General features: G+C 42.7%; 1 protein-coding gene across 1 annotated transcript; it reads right to left on the reverse strand.

Annotated features, from left to right (window-relative positions):
* Positions 1-106: 106 nt before the first annotated feature.
* Positions 107-27,698, reverse strand: npdc1a (neural proliferation, differentiation and control, 1a). Its single transcript, XM_080476850.1, has 9 exons — positions 27,298-27,698; positions 14,547-14,687; positions 4,874-4,984; positions 4,023-4,247; positions 3,637-3,703; positions 1,743-1,839; positions 1,473-1,552; positions 1,243-1,342; positions 107-1,152 (listed from the first exon to the last, which is right to left on the reverse strand). Exons 1-9 carry the CDS (start codon positions 27,419-27,421, stop codon positions 1,081-1,083), a joined length of 1,017 nt encoding a protein of 338 aa, XP_080332976.1. The 5' UTR covers positions 27,422-27,698; the 3' UTR covers positions 107-1,080.

The raw sequence follows: 27,698 nt of genomic DNA on the forward strand, positions 1-27,698 counted from the left end.
CCCCATTTTCCTCGACATTTCTGAACCAAACAATTTGTTTTCCCACAGAAAACAAACAAAGCAAACAACCAAAAAAAAAAGAAAACCCACACCTAAACCTTTTTTTCATGTGGTAAAAATCTTTTATTTCCAATCCTTAGTCTGCATGTACAAATATCTATAAAAAGTGAACACTGCCACTCTTTGTATGTACATTTTGCAGCACAAGATTAACTTGGGATTGTGAATAGGGCCACGAAGAGAGACCTTAACATGATAGTGGTGTTCACCAGCTGCAAACCCGTCAGTACAGCCCGTCTCTAAAGATCTCACTCCAAATGCTCCGAAGTTACTTTTTTTTTTTGCTGTACACCGCTACTGCAGCAATAAGATGCATACACACAGGATAATTCATCCAAGCGTTGCCATGATTCAAACACGGGACAGTCAAACCATGCAACGGACACCACCAAATATTTCATTTCCATCAATAATTAAGATATCTACATTCAATAATCTTTAATCTTCTTGTGTAGCTTATATATGATTCGAGGAAAGAAAAAAAAAAGTAATCAGCAACACCAGTGATAACATTTTTAATGCTTAACCTTGTGTTGTGTTGGGGAACAGGTAACAAGAGGTAAATACCTTAAGGAGTTCCTGGGGATCTGAGGAATGTGATTTTGAAACTAGTTTTGCAAGTCAAAACAAGGAAGGGAACCTATTTTTCTTTCTTTACTTGACGGAAATGTATCTGTGTGGTGGATTGTATCACATTCTTTGGAAACAGCTGCAGAGATGTAGGAAAGTAACAGAGAGGTGAAACGAGGACTCTGACGAGGACAACAGCTATAAAAGACATGCTGGGTCTAGCAAGCCAGCAGGACTAAAAACCTTACATTAAAAGACAGAAATAAATTAACAAGGAACCCAATATACATCACAAGTATTAAAAGTCACACTGGGGCAGGTGTAAGTAAAGGGCAAAAGAGAGAATCGTCATTTTCATCAGCTCATTCTCAGACAAAATCCTTCGTTTTAATGCATGCAACGAGATTTATTCTCCAGATAAATGGATTGTGTGCGCGAAGTATTCCACAGTCACTTGTGATTCCCCTGATATTGTATGGCTGAATCATCAAACAGTGGGTTCTTCACCTCCATCTCTCCCGTCTGTGAAGGGAAAGCAGATCGTTAGTCGCGAAGCACGCATCACAAAAGATTCAGTGCTGCTGTGCAAAATGCGAGGGCGTGTCTCCCCACCGGTGCCAGTCCGGGGCACTCGTACACTGTGAAGTCCCCGCCCACTTCTTCTTCATCCGATGTGACGTCGGTGTCGGGGACTTTCGCTTCAGGCTTGTGACTGCAGGGAAAACAAACATTTAAAAAAAAACAGGCATCAGAGATGAGGACGGAGCGGAAAAGTGATGTGACACGTTGGGAAAAGGAAGAGCCAGAGAGCGGAGAAAGGCGGAGTAAAGAACACAACTCACTTTCCCATGGAGATCATCTGCTGCTTCTGATGTTGATAGTGATACATTTGAGCACTCTGCGCCAGAGTCTTATCTCCCATCTGAGGAAAGAGCAGCAATGTGGAGGACACGTTTGAGAGCAGAACCCCGGGGTGGGGGTGGGGGGGTGGGGGGGGGTGGGGGTGGGGGGGTGGGGGGGGGTGGGGGGGGGGGTCAGAGGGCAGCATCTTGTGCTCTGTTGCAGAGGAAGCAAACAGGCTGTAACGCTGGCAGATGGAAACGAATGCTTACCGAAGTGCCGTTGGCTGCAGGAGCGGGAGCGGGAGCATCTGTCCCTTTAAAAGCAGGGTAATCCACCTTCTCAGCAAGACGGGAATGTTTCTGCATCCTGCGGAGCACAGCCCCAGTATCAGTTGGCTCTGCATTACAAATGCCTGAGGCTACATTACAGACCCAAACTGTCACTAGGCTTCCACATCGCGCCTCAACTGTTTGGTAAATATGGAAAAAAAACAACTGATCTAGTTTATGCTCAGAATCCATGTCAAACTAGGATTGCTATTATATATCAAACAAACTGAACAAACTTGTCATTTTCCCCACTCTGACTATATCTGCTAAGCTGCTGTAACTTTCACTTTTCCCATCATGCAGTGCAGCTAATGTGCTTAAGCCCCTTGCCCCCCCCCCCCCCGCCCCCCCTTTCACTCCTTTCACAGTGAAAGCCAACCGTTTATTTAAATAGCTTCATTTCAATGTGTCGAAAAATCAAACCCAATCATAAACAGACAAAAAGCAAACAGTCGCCCAAATGCATGTGAGATTATCTCCCAACAGATCACAGATCAACATTGTTCAAATGTGGGTGGATCTTAACAATGCTTTACAATTACACTCCAATCCTGAGGCTCGCAGAGAAAATGCGTGCAGATCTAATAAGCAGATAACAACCAGGCGGTTTGGAAAAGTCAGTATAACAAAATATACGCGTCAGAAACCTTGATTTAGTTTGATATAGAGACGATTAGTTTCTAGGAGGAGAATTTTGTAAAACTCAAAGCAGAAAAAAAATGAGATAATAGTGAAATAAGGAAAGTGAAGGGGGGGTGATGTAATGACAAGAGATAAGACACAACAACAAAAGAAAAAACAAGAGAACGAGATAGGATTGTCTTCAGTAATACCAAATTAGGACAAGCTCATTGATGGTGTTTATTTACACCCAGCCCAGTTTCCTGCTCGCGGCATTACAAGACATTTTAATACAAAACCTGAGCGTGATGGGAAAGAGTCCGATGTGCATGTTGAAATGCATTCAAGTGATGTGCTGCACACGACCAAAGAAATGCGCGACATATTCATGAAAGTGTCTCAGGATTGCTCATTTACTAGTACTACTTTCTCAGGACATTTCATGCACTGTCCTAATTCAAGCTCAGTCATTCGCAAGCTTCTTCAAACATTCCAGTTTGATTTAATTGTGGTCAATTACTGCAAAAGCAAGGTTGCAAAGTTCTTTGGAGGCTGATTATCATAAAGCCAACTCTGAAGTTACACTGACGACTTTAAACAGTGCAGGAAATCAATAATGATTAAACACGTGTCCGAGTGATGTTAGTATTTTGTATTTCTGGTAGAAACCATTTGAACTGGATGCACAGTGTTTCAGATTGGATTGACATTGGATGTACGCTGCACAGCTCCAACCGGTCCAAGTGAAACCAGCGCTGCAGAGGAGACGCATCTGCAGCTGCATGGTGAATGTCTATCGGCTGCAGATTTGAGCGAACGCCATGGAGTGCAGGACGAGTCCGAAGGCATTTGACAGATATTTGAGGGGTTTTACAGGAATGAAAATACTCTAGCAAAATTCTTTGGACAATTATTTTGGCACAAATAAGCACAATATTAATACATAAATAGCCCATTGGTAAAAGAATATATATATATTTATTTTAAATCTTTATGGGGTTTGTTTGTCTGTGTGTCTGTTTATTCTCCTTCCATTAGAAACACAGCATCGAATATCATCAATATCTAAATGATGTTTAGGAAGATTCCTTGCCAATCCACTGAAACAGTATTCATTTGTAAGAGAGAGTAACAATAAATACTCAAAGAGAAAATTTTGGTTTTCCTCGTTTTCTGCCTCACATTTGATCTTCCCTTCTCCGTCTATACTTACTTGACGACACAGATTGTAGCCATGATGACAGCCACGGAGCCGACCACCACACACACCGAGATTATAACTGCAGAGCGACAGAAGAGACAAAAACAAGAGTCATTGATTGCCCCATCAGACATTCAGGATCGCTGTCACATTTAATTCAATTTAGGCTGATTTGCTCAGGATGAGTTCTTGTCGTCTTCAGGCTGATTGGGGATTTAAGAAGAGGCGACAAAAGGGGTCAAACATGATTAAGCCCTATCTTGGGATGTGTTTAAAAAAAACCAAAAAAAAAAAACCTGATAAAATCTGCAGCCATTGTACATCAAAGTACCTGATAAGACATGAGACACTCTGCTAACACCATCATCCTGCTTTTCATACGGCGACAGACTACTCACTGACGATGATGTTGTCGTTGCCGGGTGCTGGCACAGCGATGGGGCCAATTCGGCCGGTGGCCCGGGGCTGAGGGGTCGGGGTGTTTGGGGCGGAGGAGGCCCCAGGTTGAGGGGCTGCAGTGGTGGAGCGTAGGGATTCATTTGCGACTCTATTCTGGGTCCTCTGGGAATGTTTGGAGTCGTCTGTCCTCCTGTTACCGACACCAGCCTGGAAATTGATGGTGGCTGAACAGACAACAGAACACGTAGATCAAGTACAAGTAAATAAAAGAAGTCTAAAAACGTACTGAACTGTGCAAAACGTATTAGGCTTGGGAGGATATTTAGCAGGAGATACTTCAGCCTTGTTCTTCTTTACACTGAAGTTAGTTCTTAATAAAGTGTAGGGGGAATTTTCGGGCATCTGTTTCTCTTCTTTAGAATACATTTGTATCGAATCAAACACCTTCCTGCTGGTGTTAAATGATTGAAAGCCTCTGCACAGTACTGTATAGAGGAATAGAGAATAGAGGAAGTCGAGCCTGTCACTAAATTCAGGGTTGAACTTTTTGAACCCGTTGAAATCAAACCCACATTTTAGGCTTTTACTTGAAAATGACATACCTTCATATTCTCAGGATCCACTACCGTTAAAAAAAAATAAATAAATAAATTGTTTTCTGCATTCTTTTCGCCGATGTCACCGTATGTTGTTTCATGTCGAAACTTAATATTTCTACATGACTAGTGCATTGTCTAATGCTAGAACTTAGCGGTGGAGCCGTTGTTGGTAAAGTGCCAAACAGACCTGAATGTCTAGAGAACTATCACGTTTCAAAGAGCTGACATACTTTCTGGAGCAGGTTTCTTACCGGGATGTTTGGACTCCTTTTTGAGAGCGTTCGCTCTTGACTTTTGTTGGTTTTCAATGACAGAGTGAATGAAATCAATTTCTTCATCCAGGTCAGTGTATATGGCCTTTCCTACAGAGGAGACACAACCACATCAAATGAAACAGACTTTAACAAGACAAACAGAACAGAAGATATTCATATATGTATACATATGACACCCAATTACAGAGCAGTGGAATAAACTTATATATATATATATATTACATCAGGATTGCTCACAATCACATGCAGGAGTCAAAATCCACTTGTTTTGGATAGTGGACTGCAAGATGGTGCAGTACTTAACACTATCACTTCAAACTAAGAATATCTCTGGTTTCATTTCAGGCTTGAGTGTCGTTCTACGTGGAGTTTCTCTAAATTGACTATATGCTTTTGTGCCTGTCTGAGTTTTCCCTGTAATGGAGCTTTCTGGAGTGTGAACCCTGCGCATCCTCAGCTCTCATTGGCTGCAGCTCCTCGTGGCCCCGAGTTGGATAAAGCAGTCATGAAGACGAAGGGAAGAAGAGCGTGCGCATATGTTTTCGGCAGGCGTACATGAAGTTACATGTGTTTTCAGGCTCCTGCTTCGGGGAGTGTGCCTGCGCGCGTTGTTTGTTTGGAGGCCTGATAAAGAAAGGAGACAATACTAAACTGGTGTTAACAACACTTCAGGCCAGACAGAGAGCCACATTGCTGCAGGAGGCCGAGGTCTCCGGGGCAACGGGGGGGCGACCCGGCAGTGTGTGTGTGGCCGGAGAGAGGAAGCTCTGCAGGGGGGGGACCGGGAGCAATCAGCCGGACCTCATCCTCACTGGGCTTCAGACACGACGATCACAATAGACCTCTGAGCTCACTGCTAATGGAGGTCATCACACTGTTATTTCCCTCTGTAAAGTGCCTCTGCTATATATCAAACATCAAGATAATGTTTTGTAGAATCAGTGCAGATACATTTGGAAAAAAAGAGCAGTCGACCTAAAGAAATGTGTTGACGTACCTACATTACATTAATGATTACAGTGTGCCTTTACACTCCAGAAGGACGGCCATCTGGCTGAGCTAATCTGTATGATATGACATGCCGGTACTTTCACTGACTGCTTTGTTTTTCCGTTGCCCCCCTCCACTAATGGCCATTTAGTGCACTCCATAGCAGGTGTCTGTGGAGGCGGGACGCACCATCTGCACTTTGCAGGTGGCTGAGAGCGCCAACTGTGCCTGTGTGCTGGCCAGACAGAGGAGACAGGAGATTCTTTGGTACAATCAAAAGTGCACCTTTACTGCAAATTGTTGAGATTTCCTCAAAAGACCACGTCACTCGAAAGGTACTTCAGCTAAAAAAAAAAAAGAAAAAAAAAGAAAAAGAAAAGTGGTGACGATGGCTCGCCAAGCACACTCGCCTCTCCTCATATAACAAGAGTTTTGTCACTGGCTTGATAATGACCCATAGCCTCTTGAGAGCACCCGGGAGGGGGAGCCGGGTACAAACAAACAAACAAACACTAAACATCTCAACAGGGACTGAGGGTAACACACATCTGTGCTGTTTTCTTTTCCCACTTAAAAACCATTCACTGTCTCTTCCTCCCCCAAAGCACACGCGTACACGTACAAACACACACTTCCTCCCCTCCCTTCAAGCTTAAAATAAAATCTAAATCACATCACTTCATCGGAGTGGTTTTTGTGTAACCAAGTGGACTGTATTTTAAAAAAAAAAAAAAAAACAGAAACACTTTTACAGATTTGTGCAGCTGTACAATTTGATATTGAAATGTAAAAATACTGGAGATTAAAAATAAAGAAACACAAAATTATGCAACATATAGTGAACAGAATAAATCCAAAATTTTGTGGATTATGTCTAAGTGTCTGAAATGTATTTATGATAAAACTGAAGAAACAGATTAAAAACAATTAGAAATACATTCATTAATATTTCTAAATGTTGAAACATATTGGACATTAATAATGTTTTATTAAAGTAAAATTAAAATGTATCTGGAGAAATCATTTGAACTTTTCACACACAATTGGTTTGAAGCTAAATGCAGCATTTTTGTACATTTAGAGTCAATTATTGACATTTCTACTAAGAATCACCTACTTTAAATGAGGGACAATAGAAGCTGCATGGTGTTGTTAACACCGATAACAGTGGGGAAATTCCCGGTTGTGGTCAGGGTTGGTGGGGGGGGGGATCTTTCTTTGTGGAGTGTGCATGTTCTCCCTCTGGATATGTGGATTTTCTCACCAATTAACCTCAAATTTATGGTTTTTGGACTGTGTGATGCCTCCCTGCCCTGTCCCCACCTTTACCCATAGTCAGCTGAAACCCCTTCAAAACCCTAAGAAAAGAAAATGGATGACTGATGAGTATGGAGAACTGAAAAAAGCATATGTATTCATATACATTTATTCTGTGCAGCCACAAGAAACAACCTTTGAATTAATTTAAATAGACAATCAACTGAAGTCCCGATAAAAACAAACAAACAAACTCAGAAAAGGTAATTCTACCAATCTTCTGTCGCTTTGCCTCAAAAGTGCCTACAAAAAGATGAGCTGACCCCAAGAAAAGCTCATGATTAACTGTGTTTGCTGCCCCCTAGTGGACACTTTAACTGCTGCCTGAATTGCAGGTTGCTGCAGGGTTTTTTCCCCAGTATTTGCAGGAAAATGTCTACAAGGCAGTAAAGTTTGACCAAAAGAACAAAAAAAGGTCACCACAAACCCAGAAACTTGTATCCAGTTTACAAGGTATTTGTCAGAGAGAGGGAGAGGCGCACAAATGCCATCCGGCCAATTTATTTCTCAGGTTAGTTACCTTATAACTGAAGTGGTGAGTCACTCTCCCAGCTGCTATCGAGAAAGTCACAGCTGAGAGCACAGCTTTGAGCCAGTACATGAAATCTGAGCAGCGATATTTAAGCCCAATAAACATCTCCACCTGTCTTTCATCTGCTGGTTGAGAGAGCGAACACACCGACCGACAGGAGCGAGGGAAAGAAAAAAGCAATAAAGGTCTGAGAAGCTGTAATAAAACAGTCAAGACTGAATGGTCTCTTTTTTTTTTTGCCTCTTTGAAATCCATTAGTTCTCAGTGTCTCCTCGTGAGTGTCAGGCTGACACAGTCGGAGTTAGTAAGAGAACTGAACCTATGAATATTCAAGATGATAATCACGGTCCGTGTGGACCCCATTTTGCGCATATTAATCTCCATCTTCTTAAATTCACCTGCTTCATTTCTAATTTGCATGTCATGGTAAAAACTCCGATGTTCTAACTTGTCAACATGTTAGTATTATGTACAATTGTAAGACCATTTCTGGTGAGGACAAATATAACTTTCATAAATTCAATGAATTATAAAAAGTGTTATTTTTTTTCTCTTATGCTGAATTAAAAAAATACTGTTTTTCACATCATGTGTTGATTATGAGAAAAACACCAAACACACCCTCTATCCTCTTCGCAGTATGCTTGCTAAATTCTACAAACGGTTTTAATAGGGTGGCTATGTATGATAAAAAAACAAACTAAACAAAACTTAAAACTGAGGCAGTTTGATTCGTTTCTGCAATGCAAGGGGGAGCTTGATCCTCCATTTGTGTGTTTTCCATGCATCATGTAACCAAAGTAAACTGCTGCAGGATATTTGATCAGGCTGCGCGTTGCTTCAACAGCTGTCCTCGTTTTGTTGTCGTCTGCTTTATTTCCCCGTGTGATGCATATGTACGCATGTGTGCCTTGGGAGAGAAGACAGACAGACTGCTGCGTGGATGCATGAGAAAGAGCGGCAGGGAAAGAGACAAAAAAAAAAAAAAAAAAAAAAAAGAGTCCCAACATCTTGAGATGAGCACCGCTTTCGGCACATAAGCAACGTGACCGCATAGGAAGAATACATACCGCGACTGTTTGTGCGTCTTCTAATCTGAGAGCATGCCTTCAAGGAAATACTCTGTTTACTGATGGCAGCGCACACCTCCATGTCAAATACGCGCAGGTTTCTACTTACAGGACGAGCATGCATAGCTGCTCTTCCCTTTACTGAGCTGACTCATCCACTCTGGGCTGATCGTGCTCTCTTCGTGCTCAACAGTGGGACATTTTAGACACAAGGCAGTGTGATTTTCATAAAAACACAGTAAACCACAATTTATGGGAAACAAACTTCATAAACAGGTGCAGGGTAAAGAAATGTAGTGAATATGAGCTTGTTGACATTCAGTGATTAATATTGATCCTTTGAAATTTTGTTTTGTATTGCAATAGTAAAAGCATTGATCTATTGTGCCTTTTTTTTTTTTTTTTTTTTTTTGAACCAAAATGTATTGTTCTGGGTGTGTGTGGTATAAATAATATATTTTACTAAGCACAGATGCTATTTTAAAAAATGCTAAACTATTTCATAGGAAGATTATCAATTCACCTTATATTATCAGAGCATATCATCTTAGTGATATGAAAAGTAAAAGCATAGTTAAAAAAAAAAAAAAGTGAAACTATTTGTCAGTAGGAAAGGCATCCAGCGTAAACAATTGCCATGTGAGGAAATCGCTATAAGTTGCAGTAGTGAGGTCTCGGGATCAGCTGAAGGGAATATCATTGCTGTTGTAATACAATTTCTGGAAGAAAAAAAAAAAGAATAAAAAAATTCTACGTGACCAGTGAGTCGTGCACTTATACAAATCTTTTTTGTGGGTGTAGATACAAAACAATATCCATCAATACATACAAAGATTCCTATTAAGTTGAAGGTCTATCTGTATGATGTCAAACAATCGTAGTAGGAACTCTATGGTCAACCCAGACTGGGATGTTCGGTTGGCTGAGGCACAAGGTCAGACTATGTGCTACTTACAGTGTTTGTGTTTGACGCAAACTGCTGCAGGCAAGCGATGGAGGCCGAAGCTTGAACCCTGAACGTTATAAAATGAGGATGAAGTCTTGCATCAGCTAGAAAGCGTCATTGTCATCTTTAGTACAGGGATAAAGAAATCCAGGCCACTGAGCTGAATCGTGCGTTTCCTTCATGCACGTGCACAAAAAAATACAATGTCAAGATGCATCTACTGCGATCATCCTACAGAGGAGCGACTCAAAACACACAACAGAAATCCAGTTCGGAAAATATGTCTCTTGCACAATTTAAATTGGCATTATTATTGATTCGTCCCTCAAAATGCAGCCATCATCGCTGTATTGATGCAACAAGTGACTTCAGAGGTTTGCAGTCCGAAAGTACCACAACAGTCGCAACCACAGTGAGTTTATTTGAATACATGTAGAGTTGTGTGCTGTCCCTGACAAATCAAATGTTGAGTATTGACTCAGCAAATGAATGACATTTTCATACTGCCATCAGTTCATGTGGGTTTGAGTCTATAACGTGTGAAAACGAGACTGAATCCGTCCCTCGTGTGGATTTTCATGCCCTGCCATGTTTCTAGTGTTTATATAACCACTCCAGGGAGCTTAAGGGACCTACGACGCACCAGATTTAAAACGCCACATACACGTGCGCACGCAGAAACACTCTGTGACATTAAAAACTGAACATCCTGAGAGCACTGCAACAAATCCCCTCTTCTTCTGCATGACGTGACCTTCCTCTACAAAACATTCCTGACAGGCATCTCCCCGTCACGTTTACTTTGCCGCCGCCAATAATTCGAGCCAAGTTTGTGCTGGATCCTTGGCCACCATAATGCCATCTCAATTATTAATCTTGCAGAGATCCACATGTGCACACACACACACACACACACACACACACACACACACACACACACACACACACACACACACACACACACACACACACACACACACACACACACACACACACACACACACACACACACACACACACACACACACACACACACACACACACACACACACACACACACACACACACACACACACACACACACACACACACACACACACACACACGAAGAGGAAAGATGTTTAATTTTCTCTCCCAATTCAGCAGGACGTTCTTGAAACATGGCCAGCAGTGCAATGTCACGGAAATCAGAGAAATAAGGTTTATTTTCACCGCTTCGCTTTTTCATTGACTGATATTAGATTCAGTGACGGAGATGAAGGGCAACAGAAAGAGAGAGCGTCGGGGGGGGGTGGGTGCATGTCATCTCTGTGATTAAGGCCGCCAGCGCGGGGGCGGTGTGTGTGTGTGTGTGTGTGTGTGTGTGTGTGTGTGTGTGTGTGTGTGTGTGTGTGTGTGTGTGTTGCAAACTCAGCAGGAGCAGGGGGGGATTAAAAAAAAAAAAAAAAAAAAGGGAATGGGAGAGATATAGAAGAGAGAGCAAAGACCATAAGACTGTGGGAGAAAAAAGGCGCTGAACAAAAATGAATGTGAAATGAAGTTATTAGCATCCGGAGCAAAGGAAGAGAAAGAGCGAGTCAGGCAGCATGAAAACATGCAGTGTAATAGTTTGTTGAAACCTTGTGAGAAGCAGCTTCTGTATCTTTTCCACCTTATTTTAGGCTATCCATCTGAAAGTAGAGGTTTAATTACAATAAGCACAATCTGGGAACTCGTGAAATTTTAATTCGCTCGGGTCGAGCAGTATGTGTTTGCATCATTTATCACTCAGAGTGATAAAATCCCTACATTCATCCACTTTCTATAGCGCTCAGTGTCATGGGGCCGTGGAGTCGATCCCTGGAAAGGTCACTGGTCCATCAGGGTCAGAAACATAATTTTTTTTTAAATTATTATATGTTTTTAAACTACTGGAGGAAGTGTGCTCTGGAGAAAGCCACACATAAGAGCACGTTCGGGACTCAAACCAGGAAACTTGAGAGCGCTAACCACTATACCAGATACAAGCACTACAGTTCTATCTCCATCTCTAGCAGAAAAATGAACCAAATAACGTTTCTTTAGACACACCGAGACTTGGAGCAGTCGCACATATCCAATCCTCCCTGTGGAGCTGAGTGCCACATGAAGAATGTGTCTATATCGTGTTACTGTGCCACTGTATACATTATCGATCACATTTTAATGACCAGCAGAGAAATCTGAGGAAAGACAATATTGCACGCGATGTTAAAGGAAGAACTGCAACGGAAGTGGCAAAGCAATAAACCCGAGTATTGCCTCAGGTCTCGGTGGGTTAAAGAGATAATATTGAGTTTTATTGAAGACGCAATTTCCACCTTTGGCAGAAACGAGTAACACACAGATGACTGTTCCTTTTATTTGAAGTATTACAAACAAATGCAGGAGTCAATGGGGATAATACAAGGTAAAGAACTGCAGGAGACACACTGCTAGCGACACGTTTTCATTCTCCTGCTGCGTTTGAATCACCAGTGAAGGCTGTTCAGTCACTCCGGAACTCATTACCGTACGAGTGTTTAGAGCACCGAGGTAAAAAAACAAAAAAAACAAAAACAACAGCTACGATTACGGCTTTCTGTCATCAGTTGTCTTAAAAGTCGCTCCTGTAGAGTGAGGTATTAAACGCTCATGTTTAACAATTGAAATCGAACTCTCCCCGTGCGATAAGACTATATGAGACCATAGTTTACGCAGTCGTCCATATTCCATGGCTGCTCAGGTTATGATCGTGGTGGCTGGAGTCACTTTCGGCGTTATTGTGCGCAAGGTGCCATTTGTGGTCCCAGGACCACTTATTCTTTGCAATTCTTGAGAAAAAAAAGAAAATCATGAAGTTGGAATAAATGGCGGGTGAATTTGGAGACAACTGGTTTAGTTTTACTGTAAGAGCCACATGAACCTACATCCTGCTTTATGTTTGTTTGCCGGGTGAAGTATCATCAATCACTATGAAGCGGAGCTCAATTTGAACTCCCTCAACGGAAAAATGAATTCCGCAAAGGAGAAGATAGGCGAACTCGAGGGCAAACCGCAACCAAACCAGGAAGAAACCCCTTCTACACTTATGCCCCGTTTCCACAGTGCCCCTTGGTGCCGGTACGGGTCAGGTCGGAACCGGTTGTTGTGCGTTTCCACTGACTCAGAACCGTTACCAACTGGTACCATTGGTAACCATTTCTCGCTACCCCTCCACTTGGGGTACCAGGCACAATGTGCCGGATATGAGGGGGAGGAGCTTCAACACTGCCGTCTGCTCATTGGTCCGTGACAACCGCTGTTCTCCCAGCAAGCAGCCATTTCCAATCAGTTCTTCTGCAGCAATCAGGAAACTTTTTGGGAAATGTCCTCCCGTTATGGCTTCACATCCTGCATGATTACGCAACCTTTCATAACCCCGCCTACATTTCAAACCGTTCCCCGTGTAATGGAAACGCGGCACTGATACGGGTCTGGTTACGGATAGTCAACCCCCACCTGACCGGCACCGGTACCATGGGGCACTGTGGAAACGGGGCTTTACAGTCTGCTGCAGTACCGCGATAGAGAGCCCTCCCTAACCATTTTGTTTTACACCAAGTAAAAATGACAAATCCCCGGTGAGTGATTTTATCGCGACCTTTCTGTCTTAAACTAGATATACATATAGACACAAGTTGGAGATTAAAAACCTTGTTTGCCACGGAACAATGAAGTTTGTTTGCCAGTAGAGGGTTCACAGTACTGACAAGGCTGAAACTTATTAACAACACTCTCTGTGCTGTACATGGAATGTGTACCGAAACCAGTTAAAAAGAAGAAAGGATGTAAAGGAGGGCCACAGTCGTCAATACTCTCACACAAAGAAAGACATGACTATGATTATTGGATGGTTTGGGGATTTTGCTGAGAAACAGACAGAAGCAGTAAAAACATTTTTTAAAAAAACAATTGCTCATCCCAACTATATGCTGTACAGCTAATTTAATGGGAATTGGCCTAACAAAGCTGAAACGGACTCAGAAATGAGACCAAAAGCAGTTCAAGAACAGCAATGACGTCTCTAATGTTGGTCCTGCTGGAGGAGGTAATGCACTGTGCTTCTGCTGCTGTACTTTATTATGTACTTTGCTGCACTTTTATCATGTTTGCTGCTGTATTTTTACTTTATCGTGTCTTGATGCTGCTGACTAAGTGGCTGTTGTACTGAACTCCACCTGACTAAAGGACCAAGATTCCTGCTAATGCCTACGGCCATCTTATGTTTTTGTGATCTTACAGTTTTACTGCGTTTATACGTTTTGTTTGTTGTTGTTTTTACAGTGGTTTCTTTACATTCTTGTCACTGCTGCATAACAAACTGTCCTTCAAGGGACAAATAAGAACGTTGAAGTTGCTGAAGTTCCTCTGAGCCAGAACAGAAGAGTCCTTTTTCCACCGAGCCAGGTGGAATGGACTTGAGCTGGCTGTGTAAGAGGGGCAATAGTGCGCAGTCAGGGGGTCTGGGCTAGCTTCATCTATTTTAATTAAGTCTTAAAGAAATTTACTGAGGCGCTGTTTAAAAGTCAATTACTGTGTTGTTTTCGACACATTTTATGGTATTGTGTGGTTTTATGTCGGGAACCCGCACGGAAATCAGCTTCTCGCCAAGCCTGGCGCCATACGTCTCCTCTCGCGAGTTAAGATTAATGTTTGGACCTTGGCAAGCAAGCGGAATTTGAAAAAGGAAGAAACGCAAAGCCTGCGAGGGGGAGCCGTTTGTGTATGTAACGTGGCCTTCTGTTTCCTCCGTACCGTGTTGATCGCGGCCGATCAGTACGCAGCGTCCTCGTTCATCCTCCTCGAATAGGCGGTAGCAGGGACCACAGTGCGAGGAGCCAAGCGGACAGTTGTGGCGTCTCTGTTTGGCACAGTCTTGAGGGCATCTATTGTGAGCTGTGTGAGAGAGAGAGAGAGAGAGGGAGGGAGAAAGTCAGAGATTCATCAATTTCCCATCCCGCTGATGTGATGCAATAAGGGAGCTTTTAATGAGGCAGTTAAATGTCACTCTTTTTGCTGAGTGAAGGACATTAATACGAGAAGAATAAGATGCATTTCACCTTGAATAAGTGGGACACCTCTTTTATTAGACGTGCGTCTATTGAGAAATGAAGCTGATGTTCAGGCTGTTTTAAAAAGTGACTGATGCTTCACACTGACCGTATGGAAAGCACATTTTGAGTCATCTTTTGCGTTATCCACCGTCAGCCCCACCCTGCCTCTCTGTCCAAATCATGTTAAACCAAAGTAAAGAGAGACCTGCCGCAGCTCTTTCACAATCAGGTTGGATAATCTCCTGACCCCATTTAGGACAGAGCTGAATAATGCACCAACACAACCACACAAACACACAAACAGACACAGCTTGGGCGACACAAAGGGAGGGTAGTGGGTCACACAGCCACAGCAGGTGTGTCTGGTAGTAGAGGGGCAGGTGGCGCTCCCAAGCGGATAATGAACCCGGCAGTGCTTCTTGGCGGGCTGGCTAAAGGTGAACAGCACCGCGGGGGGGGGGGGGCCGAGGATGATCCTGACAGCAACAGACAGGACGTAATGTGAGGCGGGATGAGACAGGATGACCCAGTGATTCTGAAGGATAAAAGGGTCGGGGGCTGGTCAGGCTTCATGGTGACAGATCGTCAGAGTGAGAAAGAAGCCATGAGGGATAAATATCTACAGGCTTAATGCAAATAATAACAGTCATAATGTATTCAAAATACCTTTTAAAAAAAAAAAAAAAAAAAAAAAAAGGTCAGAAAGCTTCTTGGCTGTAGCATTATCTTTACTTATTCTGAGTACTGAATTACACATACCGGATAAATACATATATTTTTGTGATTTCTACAGCGACAAAGGGGGGCCAAAAGATGTGACATTTTTATGGAAGGCCAGTGAGGTAAAGGTGGATAAAACAAGAGCAGAAGTCTGTCACCTGTGTGTTACATTGACGACATACACTAAATACTACTTTTTCAAGGGTTGACAATACATAGCTATTGATTCACTACGAAGCTGAATTCAAATCAATTCAATCTTGTTTATCTACCATGTTGTAAATACTGGAAAGTACATCATCATCGTAAATATTCATAACATCTATTATTTTCATTATTCTTGAATTTTGTTCTTTTCACATCTTTGTGAAAATAACAAAATGTGGAGCCGATTTGATTGAAATTCATGAATAAAGTCTGACCTTACTCGATTAAAAGGGGGGGGGCACTGCCATTGTTAGAGACAATTGAGGAGGCTTCCAAGGAAAACAGCTTGTAAACCACTGATCTATAACTGCTTTATCCAGGTTAGAAACACAATGTTGGGAACCTAAACTGCAAACAACCGAACATTTAAAAAAAAAAAAAAAATCTGTATCATACAACAAAGAAATCTAAAATAAAACTGGAACTCTGTCACGGAAAACAACCAAACTCCCTCTGTTTAGTTGCACAAATAACAGATAAAGCCAATAGTACAACCTACACACGATGACACACTCGGTGACACAACAGGCTCTCGTCCACATGCCAGGTACTCAGCGGCCGGGTGACGCATGTGTAATGTGAGAACTTTATTTTGTGTTGTTTGTGTCAAACAACACAAATGAATCCCTTTTCACATATATTATCTGGACCAGGGCCCTGCCACTTGTATTTCTTTAGCGGCAAGCCGCTCTTCAGCCTTCCCGCCATGGCTCCTTGTGGCGTTCCCCAAATGTCATATAAACAAACAAGTATTCAGATTCTAATTTGGATTTTATTTTACAGTACACAATCTCTTTGATAGACCGAAACAGTTTTCATTATAGTTCTTCATGTCATAAATGCAACAACAAATGCTTAAGGACATATAGTGTAATGTTACATATAAAGCATTAAAAGCTGGAATATCTTTGTTATGTTTTATAGAGAAGGCAGACACCTGAGCTCGATAGCCATCATCAAACATGGCTTTTGAATAAACTGGAAGCTGTAAATAAGGTTTCATACAAGTAGAATGCATTTCTCTTGACATATTTCTAACCTCATTCCCTCAAGTGACTGAAAATAATAAATAATAATAATAAAAAAAAAAAACTACAACAATATGTTAGGGGCGGACAATCAAGAGTTTTTAAAAAATGTTTGTGGGAGTATCAGCAGCTGATAGTGAAAGATTTATTAATCGATTGCCATTTTGTGAGACGCAAAGTAAATATTTAACAAAGTGCCTTGAATCATAAAACTAACAAGCAGGTAGGGAACTCCCTGACGAGTGCTGCTCGTTTCTGTTCCCACAGAGGAGGAACAACTTCATCACCGACACATTTATTGCCTGCTTCATTCACACCGTTAATCCACACGTATGCGTCTGAAATATGTTCAAGTCCCAAGATAACAGGGTTCTTTATCTACATTTGTTTTTCTCCCACTCAGACCTCTGCTTTAACCTGCTACACGTCTGCTTTTCTTTTCCCTACAGACATCAAGGATTCCATTTTTCTTATTGATTTCCGTCAACCCGTGACCTTACAGGAAGAAAACACTCAATACAACAAGCTGGTTTGTCCTTGTGTTACTTTATACAAGCAGACGAATTTGTGTCGCGTCATTGAGCGAGTTGATATTCACTGCTGACAGAAGCATGGATTTTTTACCCTTTAAACGCACTGCAGGATTGATTTGACCGTTCATCTTTATTCTTCCTGTAAAACGCAACTTCAGAGCAGATTGCTGTCCTTGCAGCTTCGCCTAAATAAGTCGAGGACTAATTGTTGAAATCATACAGTTGGAACTGTGCAAGTCGTAGGAAAATAGTGCGATACCGTTGAATTAAAAGAAGAAAGCGATGTTCAGTGTTGAAATTCAAAACCAACCTGACATCTGTAAACTAAGCTCAACATGTTTGTGATCCCAAACTACTGGTTACCTTCCAAACACACCTCCTTCAGTGAAAATGTTCACCTTTAATGCTCCAGTTTAATTTCTCTCACATTACCCACAACGACTTTCATCAAATTATCCCTCCGCTCATTTTTTTTTTCAAACAACCTCTCAGCAGCTATCAGGACACCACTTTGATCCAGAGGGACAGATTTCAAGAATCACACTGAATGTGGAGGACAGAACTGATGGTAATGTGGTGGTGAGCACCTTCGCCTCACGTGAAGAAATTCCACGGTTCGATTTCTGGCTTGGTGGGAGTGTGCATGTAAGCATATGAGGTGAATTTGTGTCTGGAGAGCGTATTTGTCAAACCAGTTGGCGTGTCCACGATGTACGGCATTTTTCACCCATTATAAGCAGGGACTTGTCCCAGCAACCATAAATTAGCCACACGGACATTTTTTACATGTCCTGTTATTCCAGACATTCATTTTGTCGTCTATATCATGACATGAGAAGATTAAAATGCTAGTCCAGTATTTAATTTCATAGCAAAAAGCTTGTTTCTTTGCATTTATTGTGTGTGAAGATGACTAAATACTGCCTGTTATTATATATCTAAAACTGGCTTTACAGTGCTAAACTGTTTTTTTCTTTGCAAAAACAAGAAAGAAAAATGATTCCCACCATGAAACTGAGAAAGCAGTCCTGATTATTATAATGCAGCAAGAATCCAAACACCTCTGACCGCCACTTCCATCCGTTATTCATCATGTGGGAAGTTAATGTGCTGAAACCTATTGCAGTCACATGAACGCAGATAATTATTCTTCACACACACAGACACACACCCTCAACCAGAGACAAATCTACTGCATCTGCTTCAGTATAAATGTGTGAAGCTGAAGAGAGAGAGAAAAAAAAAAAGCAAGAGCATGTAATGAAGTGACCGGCGAGTATATTTAGCAGTGTAACAAAGGAGTCAAACAAGTGAATGTCAAGTTGCCACCAGGGGTGTCCTTGCATCAGCGTGCCTCCCACACAGTGCATGTGCTCATTAGAGAGTCCAATCAAGGAGACAAAAACAAATAAAAAACAAATAAATACAAAATAGAGAGGGAGATAGAAACGGAAGACAAATAGTTTGGAAATAAACTCATTCCCAGTGTTAAATCGGCATGTTTGGTAACCGTGAAGAAGAGGGATGCGTTAGAAAACATTGTGTAACTCAGGGACTCAGAAAGTAGTCCCTTGGATAGGATGAAACGTGACTTTACGAACCATCTGCTGCTGCTGTTTCCAGGAGGCGTGCTCTGCAGCAGCAGCAAAATTGCCAAGAAGAAACGCAACAGAGGCACTCTCTCAAGCCGCCTGGTAGCTCACACCTACACTCACCGACCGACACGTACATGCTCAGAGCAGCTGGACGGTTTCAAGGCACTGCTCACTTGTGCTCCTTCAAGCTGCTCTGCAAACACAAAATAACATTATATGTGCATATATGGAGATGGAAGTGTGCCAGTGAGGGAGAGAGAGAGAGAGAGAGAGAGAAATTTACAGGAAGGAAATGGGTACAGCAAGAGGTGGTGGGGGTCACACACTCCCATTGTGTACACTTCCTGACCCCCTGATAAAAGGCAGGAAGTAGGCCGAACACTCCAAATCAAGTGGAAACATTAAAGAGCTATGGTCGGTGCGCTTCTCTTATTATGTGACCGTGTGTGCCGGTGAGCCTGCGTCATTTGTGTGGTGCTTTTCATGTGATCCTGTATAACCACTGTGCCCCATCCCTAAAACGTAGAAATGGAAAGAAAAAACAATGGACAGACAACAAAAAAAACAAAAAAAAACAAGTTTGTTGTCGTCATGGTTTAAGTAGCTGCGCCTAGAACGAGCCCTGTTAGTGAATGTGCTGTACCAGCCAGGGTAATTAATCATACCTCCATTACGCATGTTGGGCGAGCCAACAGAGAATTGTTACCATCACAGGAGTGAAATTACTTAATTTATAGAGAGGTAAAGACTCTGTGTCGTACTTTCTCCTCATTTCAAAACATTGGAACTCAACCAGTTGAACCGTGCTGTTGCCATTTGTGAAAGTCAAGAGTGTCGCCTCATGCAGGTCCTCATAGACGATGGTGGCGAAGTGGGTTTGTGACTGGACACGTCAGTGGTTCAAATCTCACCACGATGGGTTTCCGTGCAAAGGCCAACCCTTGAGTACGAGTTGAAGGCGGAGAACAGATTTAATTGTACGCTCATTGTACCCGAGAGAAGAAAACGGATGTTCTTAGAAATCAGTGGGTTGGCACCTAGACAAGGGCGTGAGACTTGATACACCCCAAATTAGTCAGCCTTGGTATGAACATTGTTTATAGCCAGTCGTCATGGCAAGTCCCCACCAAAATATTTGCACCATGCACGTGAATGGATTACGTTTGCGCTTGCAGATTTGTCGTCACAACCTCGTCATGAACATGAAAATGTGCTGCGAGTTGATTCATGATTTATTTATGTGAGGAACGTTCTCAGGTGCACCGACAAAAGTGTGTTTCTGTGCCGTGACGTAGTCGCCTTCGCCCGAGGAGGCTGTGTGCGACAGCAGATGGAGGAATGCGGGAGCAGAAGCATCCAATGCTAAAAGACAAACCTCAGACATTGCTCTTCTCCCATCCATTTGTTTGGATCGTGCGTTCCGCTCCTGAGGGGACTAATGTGTTTCTTCTGAGAACTGCATTGCACAGCCGTTTTGTATTTTTTTTTTGGGGGGATTTTTAAGTTATTTTGTCCCTTTTATTTTGCATTGATTTATTGAATCTGGCGACTTTTTATGGGTTTTGTCTTGGTTGACAAAAGATTCCTTTGTATAAAATAAATTTGGAAAACACAAAACAGTGCCGAGGGCAGGGAGGGGAACTTGTGGAAATCAAGAGCATGTTTCCATCCGTCAACACTGAGCAATAGTAAGTCAGAGAGAAATGAATGATTTATATTCTGATCGCGCAATAAGTTAACAAACACTGAAAAAAACACCAGTGAAGAATGCGAAGGGGTTTTATTGAAAGAATTACATGGTCACTGCCCGATACAGTGGGAATTAGTGCATGACTGCCATTACTTTTGGCAGTAACTCAAACCAGACTTTTAGAAAGGGCCGACCAAGTTAAACAAACCAAAATGAGAACGACAATCTGATGTAATGCCAGTTACCTTTTCAGACGAACAGGTATTTCTCTTTTTCAGTAACTGGTCAATTTATTTCATTTTAAAAAGGGCAACTATTAGTTGTAATAAAGTAATTGTAATTACATTTCAGTGGCTTGGACTCGCAAAGAACAAGAAAACATGACAAGAATGAGCATGTTTTATAAACATTATAGAATTTCCCTGCTCCTCAGCTGTGAGCAGTCAAAATGTCAAAACCACCTGTGGGTGTAAATGGAAATGCGGCACGTTTTAGTTACTTCGCCGTGGATCTGGAACAAGTTGAGAGGAATAAACACATCAACCGCATCACTTCTCAGAAAACGGCACTCGAACATAAATGTAACTATTCAACACATGGAAACCGTTCGCCTTATCAGATTTAGTACGCTGCTGTTGGTTTTTCCCACCGTAATCTGCTGCGATGTCTGACACGTAAAACTTTGGGTGGAAAATGGGGCATGACTTTGCACCTGTTTGACACACATGGACAAAAGCACACACACACACACACACACACACACACACACACACACGGAAGTAAACCTACAGGTGGTGGAAAAAAGTGAGACGGAAGAAAGTCTAAAATCAAGTTCTTTCTCAACAGCATGTCAGATAACAGAAGAAGGACGGTGGAACAAGGTTTTGCGTTGTGCTCGTACGGCGCCGTAACGCTTCGTCCCCCCCCACACTCGGCCGTTTGTCTTTTGTGCTGCAATAACATCTGTCACGTCAGACAATGACGAGTCGAAGCCATTACACGGGAGATGATTATTATTAGAGTGAAGCAGAGCAGCAAACAGAACAAAGGTTAAAGGGATCCATGGCGAGGCGTGCGTAGATGGCAAATAAAAGCTGCTTGCTTCAGTCTTTGTTCAGTTGTATTTTCTACGGTCAGCATATTTCTTGACCTCTGGCTGGACGAGTTATTGGAGGAGTCGCTGATCCTGAGAGTGTCACCCTGCAGTGCCTGGGTTGCTTTGGTTCACAATGAGGTTTCAACCTGCTGCCACGCCAAGAAACTCATTTCTTCTTAGAAACAGTGCACAATGTCTGGCAGCATGGATGCCGGTGCACCAGCTCTCAGTGAGGATGTGGCTTCACGCCACTGCAAACCTCCACACGCAAAAAACTGCTCGACACAGAAAACTCGATGTGGAACATAATGAGGTAGTAGAGTATGAATCACTCCAGATGAAACGGCGTCGACTCTGGCTTGGCCTGTAAGTGCGCATTTCCTGCGGAGGTCAACAGTGTCCTCTCTAATAAAGAAGAAGACCGGATGACAAAAAAAAAAGAAAAAAAAGAGATGTGAGGAGGTGGCAGCAGCAACCACAATCTTTAAGATGTTCAATGCGAGACAACAATGATGGGCAATCAGTGATGTATAACAGTATCCTGGTGGTTTCATAAAACCTGCATATTGGTTAGCAGCCACGTAAGAGCAGTGAGTACTTCCTTTCAGACACCAGAAGCACTGGTAATGTAAACGTCACTTCACAGACCACATCAGCTCCATAACGGGTCAATTTGAAACCAAAATGACTGGTGGTCGCTCGCGTGTTTTCTAAAGTAGTTCATAGAAGCGCTTAGCCCACATAACCAAGGGTTCCCCCCCAACTAACATCCCCCACCCCCGAACCACTATGTAAAGCAAGCCTCAACAAAAGCAACAAACCCGTTCACCTCGCAAATCTGTCCTCTTGAAGTTCAGGGATTGTCAAAAAAAACACAAGACAAAATCACAGATATTCTTCCTATAATAAGAGAAAAAAAAACAACTGGAAGACCTGGAATATGTTACAGCCCTCATAAATGTGGATGAAATCGTGATTTCAACATCTCAAGAACGGTTGTTTCCACGGTGTCCGACAATGACGAACGACCTGAACCTCATTTTGTCTCACTAATCATAGTGTGAGCAGCAGAGGAGGAACGACGACGAGCAAGTACTCGATTGGAATACTCGATTTCTGATGTTTTTTTTCCCAATCAACGACCTGAACACAAACTTGCTATTAAGACAAAATAGCAGTAATAGTTGATTTCACTGCCCCTTTTATTTTTATTTTTAAATAGTTACTACAGTTATTCATTACACCGTGCCTCATAGCCATGGCGTTATTCCACCCAATACCTGATCCTGCATAATCAGGTGGAGAAAATAATTTACACGATTACAACGCAAAAATGAAATGCAGGTATGAAAGATCAAATCTCTCAGTAATCCAAGTATTTTTCAGTGAATGTGGCATTCCATTTGGCCTGGTGTTAAAGACGATCACGTGAGTCACTGTCGACAGCGAGGAGTTAACTCACGTTATCTGTGTGTATGTGTATGTGTGTGTGTGTGTGTGTGTGTGTGTGGGTTCCTCATTCCAGGAGACTTTTAGTGATTTTCCATCACAGCCTTTTGGACGCTTGGAGAAATCAGGTGTTCACAGACGCCGAAAAATTCAAAAGGTCATTTCTTTACTTGAAAACTAAATCACATCTCACGTGCCCACTTGTCAGCTATAATAATCCCGACTCCGTTAAAGATCGCCGTCGTTATGAGAAACCTGATCGCCTACTGGTTTCCATGTCGCTCCCTTCGGTAAAGCGCACACGAGTGAACACACCTGACTTCTTCATGGCTGTTAATGGCCACTGTGACACAGATGACTCCCTCCGCTGCTGGGTGGATACGGCAATTGGGGAACACGAGGGTCCAGTAGCTGTGTGTACGTGTATGTAGACCCAGTGTGACACCCCCCCCCCCCCACCTGAATAACAATCACACCAGTACTTGGTGAGCTCCACGAATAATAAACTTGGCATTTAAATGCGACGACCCCAGCGATGATCAGGCTCCAATAATCACACCGAGCAGCCAAGATGAGGTGGGAAAACTCAAATTAAATCAGCGGAGAGAAAAAAAATAAAAAAGTTGAACGTGTCAAACCTGAGGCCGAATTATTTAACACGTCTTCCTTGTTTGTGTAATTATTTCTGCATGGCGGCCAGCAGAAGGGATCATTTGGGGAGTCAATCGTTTTAAAGTGGAGATTCTGGATTAGTTCCATCCCAAGAACTCAATGTTCAGTAAAAAGCTTTCTATCATATTTACTCATGAGGAGGTGTCGGTCTCTCCTGGATCCGCTGAAGTCGCCCTGCAAACCTGCTGCAGCTTCGCCATACATTTTCACAAACCCTTCAGTCTCATCGCGGCTCTGTCGTACTGCGTCACACAATCACCCATTGACACTGGAGCGAGGAGAAGGAAGTGTTAACTGCACTTTGTCTTGCGATTCCAACGCGACATACGTAAACAATGGCCCACAGACTTGCCAGGCACAGTCGCACCGCGGCACCGACGAGCTGCGCTCCAATGGAACAGGTGCTGCGTTGAAAACATATCAACTCCCCTGACTGTTGAGAGCGCCGAGCATATTCCTTAGTAGAACATGTGAAACAGGAGACGTGCATTGCTGGAAACAGCGACCGTCTCTATTTCTAATCAATATGGATAGAATAGAAGTTTTGTTTCTTTAAATCTATTTTTTTTAATAGTCAGAATCTAAATGTCAAATCTGTATTGCGATAAGAGATCAGTCATGGCCACTTCTCTTCATCAGGTTTTTTTTTTTTTTTTTTGAACGAAGCGGTCAGATTGGTGCGCAGACTCACTTCCACCAAATTCGGAATATCATCCGATTCAATCCCACAATGCCTTGCACCGCGACCGTTTGAGGCCAATTTTCAATCAAAGCAAACCCTCCAAAGTACATCACTGAAAGTACATCATTATAGTACACAGCCTTCATTATTGTGGGAGTGTAAATTACTTTTAATGACATTGATTATCACAGAATTATGTTATGTGAAAGAAGATTGAGTCTCATCAACAAGGTAATAATTTAAGCAAATAATGGACACGCAAAGACTCCTGGGAGACGGACGGCGAGTCGTGATAGCTCGCCCCTTCACCACATCGACTTTAGTTTTTGTTCATGGACTGAAAACCAAATCACAGCTGTTGCACTGTTTACGGCAAAACTGCATAATGCTCTACATGAAATCCACCTCTGTGTACTTGAAGCGCATCAGACCGGACTTGGATTTTAATCGAGGTTAGGTACCATTCTTTGATTCAAACTGAAATGTGAGCGACATCCGACCTGAGAGCAGACGCCATTGGCTTCCAGTAAACTCCTCACTCAGTCAAGAAACACGTCAGCAATGAGAACCGTAAGCAACGAGTTAGTTTCTGCAAATTTGTCACATATGATCGGAAGAAAAGTGGGACTTTATTCAAATACAATCTAGAGACTTCATTTAGATGTGGGGATATAACAGCATCAGTCTTTCCACCCTGCATGAGCGTAATGAAACCACACATCACGTTGACGTCATGACTTCACTTCTTCAGCGGTGTTCCAAACAGACACAGCTGGTTACACCACTTGAGCCTCTTTTTCTACAATCACACCAACCTGCAATACGAGGCGCTCACCCTCCAACTGGGTGCAAACCTTTTGGTTGAGTGCCTTGCCCAAATGACACAGACCAATACCAACGACCTCGAGGCTGGGCCGACATCCACTTGAGCCGCGACTGCTCCAAAAGTGGCCCGCGCACAGGACGGCCGCGGGGAATGAGTTTCTCAATCACGACAATGAATTCAGCCAAATGTGCGGCGATGCGGTCGGTGTGGAGTGCGGCACGCAGCGAGGGCGGTGTGCTTTAGATAAAAGCTACAGATTACATGTGAGAGTCCAGCTGGTGGCTCTCCCACGGGGTCTTTTTCTTTTTTTTTTTTTTTTTCTGCGTTAAAAGCTGAGAAGAAGATTATCTCTCCTGCACACATCAGCAGCAGCCATCGCAGCCAAAAGACCTGACACACACACACACACACACACACACACACACACACACACACACACACACACACACACACACACACACACACACACACACACACACACACACACACACACACACACACACACACACACACACACACACACACACACACACACACACACACACACACACACACACACACACACACACACACACACACACACACACACACACACACACACGCAGAAATTACTGTTGGAATTGGACACATCTGCAAAATCGAGCGTTTCCAGGTTCTACAAGTGACAAACAATAAAAGTATTGATCATTTTGTGAAAAATCGGAAATACTTTCTTCCAGAAACAAAGTGTACAAAAAGATGTACGCAAGTAGAGTTACTGTTAAACTGTTTAAAGTGGACTCCATTACAATTGAAAGTGTTGGTGTCAGAGGAAATACTAAAGTAAAACCAAAAAAGGTAATTCTCTTAAAAGAGAATTGAAGCATTTAATCGCATTAATTTACATTTACAATGCACTGCATTCAATGTGAAAGCATTAAATGAGTACCTGTAAAGCACATTGGTCAGACAAACAAAGCACAGAAAAACAAAAAACATAACAATTTGAGGACTACTGGCTACAGCGATGCAGATCAAAAGGTCTGACTATTGTAGGTGCAATTAGAAAGAACTAAAAGCTGAATAGATAGTAAAAACTGCATTCAAGTTGAAGATGAGTGAATTTACTTCCGGTCTATCCATTAATGAACGAATAGAATTCTGTTATTTGATATTTGCATACTTGATTATTTATGTTCATTATAGCTGATATAGTTTGGATCACGAAATGTGAGCGTTTGTAATTTGTCACTTCCATTCCTGATCATCCATGTCCAGTAAAGCTGGTATCCTTCTCTATATTAAACAGGGATGGTAGTAATACATAATGACTTTATACATTTCTTTATTCCAGAAGTCTCTATTGAGTTTGACGTCAAGTTGAAATAATATCTAAAGCTCGGAACTTTGCAGGAAATTGTGTTTTATTTTAACGCAAAATTCTTATTTTACATTTACATGCATTGAGCAACGTTCATACTTTAACATGTGTCTGACAAATACTGTCAAACAAGTTTGTTTAAACTACTTCTTGGTAGTTTTTGATACGAGTATTATTACTTGAGACCTCAACGTTAATAGAGTTCAGGCAATTTTTTTATTTTTGTACTCTTTCCAGATTTAATATTTAGGAATGTCATATAAATCTTTATCAATCAAACTGCACAAAAACGAAATTAGGTGAAAAATCTCACCAGAATAAGGAATCTATTTTTTTTTTTTTTATTACTACTATTTTACTCCCGTTTTTTCCCCCACTTGTTAAAGGTCCTAAACTCGCAGGACGTCCCATCCAAGCAAGGTCTACAATGTGACACTGAAAGAACAATTAAAAAAAGTGAATAAATAAACACGTGTGTTATTGAACGGCTGCTCTGGATAAGAAGCAGCTCCAGCCGACTGACAGTCCCGGGATCACCGGGCAGGAGCTCCCGGGTGAACAGGTCTGACGGCTTTGTGTGTGGCTGGTGTTTACCTGGGAAGCTGCTGATGGCCGGGACCAGGCAGAGCAGCACGGCGGCGGTCAGCGGCAGCAGCGGAGGTACCGAGGCCCGGCGCGGGCGTCCGGACCGCGGGCTGGAGAGCAGCAGCGGCGGCATCCTCGGATCTTTTCGGGGGACGGTGAACCGGCAGGTGTCGTTGTCATTCCCCCATGTCCGCGCGCTTGTACGCGTCGGCTTGTAGAATGCGGCGGGAGCTCGAGCGGAGGATGAGGACGGAGATGAGCAGCGAGCGGCGGCGCGCTGTTAATCCGCGAGGGGGCTAAAGATAGCGGCGGAGCTCGAGAGGAGGGCGGGGACGACGTGTGAGCGGCTGCGTTCAGGGACACCTCGGAAACAACATCGCTGCCGTCACGTTTCATAACATTCTTCGATC

Source organism: Lipophrys pholis (genome assembly GCF_963383615.2).
Source record: "Lipophrys pholis genome assembly, chromosome: 12".
NCBI classification, from domain to species: Eukaryota; Metazoa; Chordata; class Actinopteri; order Blenniiformes; family Blenniidae; genus Lipophrys; species Lipophrys pholis.

What these genes read in the sequence shown, in the direction of transcription:
- npdc1a (XM_080476850.1), bottom strand. Translation starts at nt 27,421, where the DNA reads ATGCCGCCGCTGCTGCTCTCCAGCCCGCGGTCCGGACGCCCGCGCCGG. An exon ending in CAACGACAACATCATCGTCA is followed by an intron (nt 3,704 to 4,022) that starts GTGAGTAGTCTG and finishes GTCGCTCTGCAG; the next exon opens with TTATAATCTCGGTGTGTGTG. An exon ending in GCTACAATCTGTGTCGTCAA is followed by an intron (nt 1,840 to 3,636) that starts GTAAGTATAGAC and finishes TGTGCTCCGCAG; the next exon opens with GATGCAGAAACATTCCCGTC.